A 9,309-nucleotide genomic window follows, 5' to 3' on the forward strand; every position below is an offset into this window, starting at 1 on the left:
AAAACTTATTTGGACCAAAGTTTTATATTTTATTTGCTGAAGTAGGTATTTGGACATTAGCCACACTTTCCTCTGGCAGAGGAAAGAAAAGTGATCATTCTTTTATAAACCAACAAACATCATTTACAAAATTGCATGTTGTAGACTATAAAACTCCTACTTCCTGTGCTCTGCTTTAAAATTCACAGAAATAACTACAGATTTCAGTCTCTTCTTATATAGAAAAGATGTCCTTAATTTCCACTGAGAAAAATTTCCAGTGTTCAGAATAAATTATGCTCAGGATTAGAGAGGATTTTTTGCTTTTTCAAGTTAATGTTTTTCCCAAAAAGTTAATTGTTTGATACATGTTTTTATGCCCATGTTTTTTCTGTCAGTCCTATCACCTGCCTTGTTGCAGTTGGAACATCAGCTAGGTAAAGAAGCAGGGAAAGATTGTCTTCCTTTTTATTTTTTTAGAACTTTATATTGCAATCTGACAGGTCTCACAGTAGAAACTATATGAATTTTTAATTTTCTAGCTGTGAAAAGTATTTCCCTGAACACCGTGTATTACTTTTTTTAAACTTAATATATGGAATGTCTTAGTAGGGACTATAAAAGGGGTTAAAAATTTACAGCTCCAAAGAATAAGTAGTGTGTCTAAACTGTGTTTACAAAATTCAGCATTGACAGGTGTCCAGAAAGCTACAGAGAATACTTTATTTGTGTGGGTATTTGTTTATTTATTTAAACTAAAAATTGTTAGGTTTTTACTCCTGGGCAAGCTGTCAAATTCATTCTTTCCTTATGGTAGGCTTTCTTACACATATAGCTGAGCTTGACACATCAGCAATGGAAGATTTTTTTTTTCTTTGGATCCTGGGGGAAAAGAAATGTTTTCAACTACGCTGATCTCTGCTCCTGAGTGGTAGTTTAACTTAATCATCACCTTTTCCTCCTCCCCAAGATGTTATAATTTCCCAACTCTGAAGAAACTGTTTTCATTGAGGGTAGTGTCTGTGCCACCCCAACCACACTATATGTTGTGAAAGGAAAATCCACATCCTTTTATTAAGACAGAGTTTTGTCTTTTTATACATGCATTATTGGCATGGGAGGGGTGGCAAATGTCTTAATCTTGTGTTCAGAATTTCCTGTTTTCTGCAGTCTTGATGAACCACAGTCCTCATACCTGTGGCACCACATAATTTGAAAATGTTGCTTCCTCCAGAAGAAAGTTTTGTGAAGACTGCCCTAAAGAAAAGTGCTTGATTCTTGCGGAAGTTTTTGTTTTTATAGATGTGGGAATAATGATTAACTCATTACAACTGATCTCTTATGACCTAATGTTTCAAGAATAACTTCTGTAACTTAATCAGGATGTCTTAGTCAAAATATTTTGTGTTCCACTGTTTCTCCTTTAGCTTTCTAGAAGACTGAGAGAAAGAGATTGGAAAGTTGGAGATCTCTTGCAAGCAGTGCTGAGATATTGTGAAATGATAGAGACGGCATCTGATGGAGAGCAAGCTCTGAGTAAATCTTTGGTCAGCTGGCTTCTGGAAAATGTCTGAAAAATCCAAAGATGCGACACTCTTCAGTTCATTCCTCTTCTGAAAGGAAATAGAAGGAACACAGATGTGTGAAGTAAAATTCAACTAGTGAATGTTTAAGTAATAGTCAGCGTTAAAAGACTTTGAGGTGAAAGTCAAAATAGCTGTGCTGTGCTTTGTGATACTGTGCACATGGTATGTTTATTCAGTCCATAATCGGTGTTGTCCACCCACGCATAAATTGTATGTACTGCTGTGTTCATACCACTGAGATATTTATGAACAACCCTAGCCTATGATCGTAGTCCACAGGAGACAGTCTCAGACATGATATTCAGGATTCCCCTTGTTCCAGGATAGCTCTTTCTCCCACTCCTATGTGTGCTATATGCACAGCAGGACTAAGAACACTGAATTCAGAAACAATCTGGAATATCTTGCTGCAGACAGTGGAAAAAATATTCGTCTTGGCCAGGTGTTACATGTCCAAGAGCAACATTGCCAGGAAGAAAATTGTGACCTGCCCAAGCAGCCCCTTAATACAGTCTGGCTTCATAGCCACCTTTATCAGTTTTAACTTTATGTGAAGATGGGAGAGTCTGCTCTGAAATTGCTGTGGTGCAAAGGCATGAATTTGTTGACTCCTGTAGAGCTGGCAACTTCTGGTAGGAGGGCAGAGTGAGAAGTTGAATATAATTTTGTATGTAATTCTTTAACAAGGCTTCCTGAAGCTTGCCAGTCAGATTTAAATTGCTAAATTTTTTACTGAGGCTTTTTGTATGCAGATGCTTCTATGACACTAGTTCCGTGTCAAAGAATTTGTACATTAGTCTCTCACACAAATGTGTTAAAAGTAGAAGACAGAAATTTCTGAGGATTTTGGCCATTTTTTTGAATAGTTTTAATTCCTTTCAAAACAGCCACATATGAATTTTCTTTTTATGAATAAAGACAGTTTTGTTACTCAGTGAGCACAGAAGTGTTTAGCAAAGAATGCTAATAAAAATGTAAAGGAGAAATTTCTTGCAGATTGATTTTTCATTTTTGTTAACTATCTTCGCTGAATTTTTTTAAAGGCACTTTCAATAGAATATTTTTAGCAGTCTTGTCAGGTTTCTCACCAATGCTGCTGATTGGCCTTTCTGTGTGAAGGGAAATCTGAACCTTCACTTATCCTGTGGTTTGAAAATGTTTTTGGGATTTGTTTTTTTATATATCCTTTGAGAGAAAAAGGCACGTGCTAGTGATTACCAGGTTGCCACCTAAAACCGGGCAAATAATTGTAGAGTGTTACTGATTTTGGATGAACAAAAAATCTTAATAGCTTTTTCACAGAAAAATATACTGTTGATATGGTGCACGGTTTTGTGATCCCAAACAAGGAGAGATATTGTCTCCAAATCTATTCCTGATTTTTAATGGCATATGTACAATTCTGATTACCCCTACCCCATGAATTGCTCTGAAATGTCACACTGGTAAACTCAAGATCACTCTCCTTGCAGTGTCTTTGTGTTTCAGGAACGCATTCCGCTGGCCTCTTTGCAGAGGCATTGTTGGTTTTAGATCTCTTTTGTCGTCTGGATTTCTGCCCTGAATCTCACAAAGTTCACCTTTCTCACAGAGCTGAAGATTTTTCATGTTTTTGTATATACACATAGATGTGTTCACACATGTGAATGCACTCAGGTTTGTTTATCTGTATGTGTATGAGATCTCACCGCTGTGAACTCCTGGTGCAGACTTCTACCACTAGATTAAAATTCTGTTATGCTCAGTTTATTTCCTCACTTCATATATCATTTCACTGATTGAAAAGTCAATGTATGTGGCAAAAAGACCAAAAGCCACTTCAAGGTCTTTTGTATTGTTATAGGTAATAGAATCCAGGCATCAGGATTTCTTTTTCTCCAGAGCCCAAAGCATGTCAGGGGAAGTTATTTAATTCCTTTATTTGGAAGATAGTTCTAGTAGCAAATATTTTTTAAGAATTGTACGAAGGTTGTCTGGATTTTTTTCCTCTCCCAAACCCCCTGTATTCCTTTTCCCCCTTTTTTTATTTTTTTTCTTTTTAAGATTGATTTCCAATATTGTTTTAGATAGAAATTTGAAATCATTCCCTGGATATAAGACCTTCCTCTTAACACAGCAATAATGTAATTGTACAAATTTACCTATAAAATTGAAATGTCAAGGAAATAAAATGCTAAAAGCAGTGCCTCATGACTAAATTTTTCTCACCAAGTGGAATTTCAGGACATGAGGGTACAGTACAGTATAGTAAAATGTTTCTGTACAGTGAGGAAGATATTGAAGGTATTCCAAATGTACAAAACCATACATTTAAAAAAACCTACAACACAACCAACTGAAAACACTGCACAAACAGCCATTTTTAAAACTAATTTATTCAAAATGATGGATTTTGTAAACTTAGCGAAGTGCTTTTTCATTTCATTTACTTTCTTGGAGAAAGGCAGAAGACCGTGCCATTCACAAAGCTTACAACTATTTACAAAGTTTAGTGGACAACAGCTCACTGAAAAATATTTTTATAAATGAATCAAATATGTTGTGTAACTATTGATTGGTGTTCCATTAAGGAAGAAATGGTTTTATTGTCCTCTGAGGAAAGTAGCATAGTTTCCAAATTTTCATGGGAAAAATGGTATAAAATACTTAATTTTTACTGAAAATAAGCCAAAAAAAACCAAACCAGTTTTCGACACAAATTGTTTTAAGTTTGTTCAGAATGACTTGACTTTCCTCCTTCTGTATGAAGTTAAAAAGCATTACTCTAGCCTGGCAAAATTATTACAATTCAATCATTTTAATAATCTTTGAAAACTGTACTGTGACTATCTAACTGGTGCTGTCTGCCATATTAGTGAGAAAGCTGTTCCTTGCCAATGCAAGTCTTAAATTACACTTTTACTGAGTTTGTTTAAAACTCCTGACCACAAATAGAGAAATGTAAGTGAAAACTCTAAAAACATGAAGGGCCACATTCTGGTCCCTTTAAAGCATACAACTCTGCTTTATAAACAAACATAATAAGGTAGAGATTGTTTCATCTTGCATTTTTTCTGTATGGGAAACCCTGGTAATTTAATTTTTATGTTGAGGAAAATATATGCTAGGATGTTATTGTTTCAGAAATCACCCAGACACTTCATAAGTACATTTGGTGTTCTAAAAAATGGAAGTGTTTTGATGTTTTGTAAGATTCTGTTGAAAAAGCACTTTGAGAAACAATCCCTTTGTAAAGCAAGTTAGCAGTGGCCATATTTAAAAGTAGTTTAAGTATTCAGAGTGAGATGCATAAATAATACAAAGTATGCATAAAGCCTTAAAATAAATACCGAACAAAACTCAAACCCATATTCTAAAGTTAAAGAGGATTTGCTGTCTCAAAACAGGGATGTGAAAAGGCAGCTCAGATGATGTATGTGAATGCAATTTCTGTAGTATCTTTGTTCTTGAGTTTTAGAAGATTGTGTAAGCTTTTTAGAGAAAAGCCAACCAAAACCCCAAAACCCAGAAACCCACATTCCGAGACTAATTAGGTCTCTCAAAAATGGTATCAGATTTTTAGTGTTACATTTTCTAATGTAACTTTGTCTGGGACCTTTTCTATAAAGAGAGAAAAATTGTTGGAGATGGGAACACAGTGAGTAGTAAACACCAGCGCAAACGCCTGTAGTTCTAGACAGTTGATTTGCAAAGAAAAATACAAGATTCAGGAATGATTTTTATTGTAAGAAATTTGGCTTTTCAGCAAGAGACACTACTGTCAAGCATTTGCTGTACTTGAGCTCTGAAGGGGCAGGTACAGAGCCCAGCCACTGTAGTCACTTTATTTTGTATCATATTTTTACATTCCTGTTGTATAGCTGGTGTTGTAGGTTTAGAGGGCCTTTGTTCTAATGTCTGAACAGTATTTAATAATAAAAATTATTATAATTTGCTGGAACTGCTGCTTATTTGTGCAGTGTTACAGTAATTCACAGCCCAGTTAGTGATGCAATTGTATACCAAAAGCAGTTTGAATAACTAAATGTTTATGTAACTGTACTCCATGGATATGAAGGTCTTGTACTGTATAATGGTGACAAGTTTTACCATTTTAGTAACTTAACTATATTCAATTTTCAGATTATGAACTCCAGGTTGCACTAAATTCGTCCTTGTTTTAGCAGTGGCTTAAAATAAAACACATTTCACTGGCTTCGAGAGTGCTGTCGTTTCTTGTAAATTCGTGGAATATTATTTTTCTTTTCAGCAAACACAGCTAAGAGCGGTCTTGGTCGGTGGCTGTGGGAGGAAGGCACTTGAGGAAGGGTGAAGTAAACAGTGCATCAGTAGATGGCATACTTCTTACAGAGTTCAATTGGAGTCCTGTAAGGGGTGAGGACTCTGCTTTACTGGCTTTGGGTTGAAAGGTGAGCCCACAGTTCCACTGATAAAGTATGGACTCTACTCACAGCACAAGGAGGATGTAAGAACCAGTCAGCTCCATCTTGTCTGGAAGCTGGGTTAGTAAGGTTGCCTTGGTATTTCCATGTGGACTGTTGCGTTGTCCAGTATTTGGGAAACTAGCTTAGAACTCAGCTTTAATCCTCTGGACAAATCCAAGAATACTCTGCTACTGAAAATGTATGAAACAGAACGTTTTGCAGGTTTCTTCACCATCCTCAAGTGTTTTAGAATCTTGTGAAATCCCCCAAACAGCGTATTGTTAAGTACCCTAAAATAGTAATGCTGAACAGAGATGATGTGCACGCTACCATTTCTAAGATTCAGAAGTACTGCTGTTGCAGTAGCTGTCTTTTGATGTGTAAGGTGTGAGTCTGCTACTCTCAGCTGGGTTTCATTTCAAGAATTAGGAAATTTTTGTTGAAGTTACATTAAAGCCAGTAAGCGTGAGTAACTCTCCTTGATTATTTTTGCAATGGTTGTTTAAAGGAGGTTTCTTTAGTATTTTGAGATTGCTTCCAAAAGGAGCATTCTTGTGTTTCATTAACATATCTGTTTCAAAGATTTTTTGTTTGGGTAATGCCTCATGGTTAATGGAAAATACATGTTAACTGAAGCAAATAAATAATTTACTCTTCAAATACTGTATGTTCAAAAAAAGGCAAGTAGTGAGTTGGAAACAAGGAAAAGATTTTCATGAAGGGAAAGAAGATATTCATGTGGAAGATAAATCTGAGCTTTTTTCTTCCTGCTTTGGACTTTATTTTTCTTTCATTCAGCAGTCTGGTTCTGGCTGGCTTCATTCAACCACAGAACAGTATCCATGCACTTTGTTTAACCTCGGTGTATTAAATTGAGAGTTAAGTCTCCAGCTAGTCCATAGTCTTCGCCCAACATGTGTGCTACTCCATCTCTTGCTGCTGTTGGTCAGACCTTCCTTTCAGTGCCTAGCCTGAGCTTCTGGTGTGACTGAATTCCATGCTGGCTATTGCTCCGAGCCTCCGATTGGAAGGTGGCTACGGAAAGTGAGTCATGCCAAGGCTGCAGAAATGTACCCAGATCACTGACCTTACTGGTTATTGAACACCATATTAATCAAATGCTGTCTCTTTCCCCTGCTGTTGAGGCAAACCATGAAGCGTGTGACTGCTAGGGGCAAGGGAACCAACAGTGACAAGCATGAGGCCATGTCTGTGGTTGGGGTACTGGCTATCTAGTCCATGGCCACACAGCACCTTTCCAAAGAAATGGCATAAACTGAAATTAGGACCTCTCTGTAGTCAGAACATACAGTCTGCATTGCCTTTATCACTCTGAAAATTGCTGCTGCTTGTAGGACCGTGAAGGAGCTTTGTGTGCATTTACTTGGGTTTGTTTGTTTGGTTTTATTTAAGAAAGGGCAAAAGAGAGCACTTGGGCAACTCATTTGACTTCGGTTTTTGGAATTCTGGTGCTTCAACCAGGAATCAGATGAATATCAAGAAAAGAAAGTGTGTGATAATGTGGCACTTCTTTCTGCTATTTGCCCCTGTAGCCCACTCAATTCCAATCTCTTATTTTGTACAGCCTCCACCTTTTTTAACTTGTAAGTTAAATCAGAGGCTCTTCCTACACTTTCCTTGTGGCTGTTGCTGGTTTCTACCTTTTTCTGTCCCTTGTCAAGTCTCGTAGTGCAGCTGTCATCTTCAGCTTCTCTTTTGACCCTTCTCTGTTGTCCTGATGTGACTTCTGGCCTTCTTATTCTAGTCTGGTGGAAGTGGTTAAAACCAGCAAGGGGAGTCTTAGCTGTGAGGCTATGGAACAAGGCTTGCCTACCAGAAATCATCAAGCAGTGAAGAAGAGCTAAACTTGCTTTTGGCTGAGTTTTTCACTCCTGTAGGAAAGTAATCTGTGGTTGCTTTGGTTTGGAACCCAATTTACTGCTTGCAAAACCCTTGGATTTTATGCTGATCTAAAAGCAACTTTTAAGTTGATACTGAAGTATAATGTAACTCAAACATACTCCATAATTCATGCTGGTGTATGTGCAGTGTGCTGGTGGTTGGCTTCCAGACACAGGGCAGAACTCAGTCCTTTGGAAAGCTGGCAAAATCCCAGTTGTCTCACCCAGTTGCATCAGGTCTCAATTTAGATAAACAGTAACCTTTAATAGCAAATAGTCAAGATCTAAGAAGGTTGTATTTTCATAATATTGCCCCATAGTATTGTGCTGTGAACAGATGCTGCAACTGGATTGATAACCACACAAAATCAGACATGATGCTTGAAAATGCTAACAATATGGACAGAAATACAGCAAAGAACCATCTGCTTCTGCTGGAAATTGTATTTCAGAGGGGATGTGTGATGTTTCTGTAGGAAATTAGAAAATGGCTCGGTGGAAACCAAGTTGTAAAAGCAGAGAAATTATGTCAAGAGAAATGGCAATACTCAGGTGTCCTGTTGAACTCTTCACAGTATGTTATGCAGTTTGTATCAGAGAGTTGGAGTTCACAGCTAAATCCACTGGAGTTAAAAGGCACTGGGAAGAGGAGAGCATCCAAGGTAACTGTTACAGGACTGTGAGATGCCTAACTAATATTTCTGTGGCAATAGATCATACACATTTTCCTTCTTTTAGCTTAGGAGGTTCAGAACTTTGCTCATGTCCTAATTTATTGCTGTAAACCATGATGTGAATATTTTATCTTCAGGGCAATCAGAGTCTTCAAAGGGTTAAGCCTGAAACATCCTGACAAGCTTAGTACATGCTGGCATCTTCAACAAAACCTCTTTTCTTGTGCCTGCCTGAGAATATAAAGAGGTGGGTGTTGGAAATTCCCCAAGGAGTCCTCATCAGTATGATCAAAGCGCTTGTGAGAGGCTGCTAGAGACATGGTTTCAGAGAATTTGGTAATTTTTGTTTAAAATTATCTTGTGAGACTTTTTTTTGTCTTCTGCAAGTATTGGAATGGCGCTGCTTATGGTATATGCTCATCTTGTAGTCTGTGTGTTAAAAACATGACAATTTATTTTTCTCCATGTATTAGCTTACCACAACTGTTAAGAAAAAATTTAGGTACACAAAAAGTCATCCTTCCTGCTGCCATCCAAATTACACTGGATGAATGATTTAGGCTAATTTGGGAAATAACCATTAATCTGAATACATGGCAGCAATGAGAAGGTTCATTGTTTCCATCGTTCATTTTCAATTTTCTTTCTTAAAATGTAAACATTTTCCAGTAATTAGATTGGAAGTGCAGTAAAGCTAAAGCTCATGAAATTGTCTCTAATTAACAAGGAGAAAATGAAAGAGAAT

At 37.1% G+C, this 9,309-nt stretch overlaps 1 protein-coding gene across 4 annotated transcripts in view; it reads left to right on the plus strand.

The window, feature by feature from the left end:
* AKAP11 (A-kinase anchoring protein 11) overlaps window positions 1-3,706 on the plus strand; it is a 42,340-nt gene extending 38,634 nt beyond the window's left edge. For all 4 annotated transcript variants that reach the window (XM_084223650.1, XM_084223651.1, XM_084223653.1 and 1 more), the window contains one exon: window positions 1,407-3,706. In XM_084223650.1, the coding sequence (XP_084079776.1) occupies window positions 1,407-1,553 (147 nt within the window). In that variant the 3' untranslated portion in view covers window positions 1,554-3,706. The remainder of the gene's footprint in view (window positions 1-1,406) is intronic.
* Window positions 3,707-9,309: the final 5,603 nt, after the last annotated feature.

The sequence above is a fragment of the Fringilla coelebs genome (genome assembly GCF_963513975.1).
Source record: "Fringilla coelebs genome assembly, chromosome: 2".
Taxonomy (NCBI): Eukaryota; Metazoa; Chordata; class Aves; order Passeriformes; family Fringillidae; genus Fringilla; species Fringilla coelebs.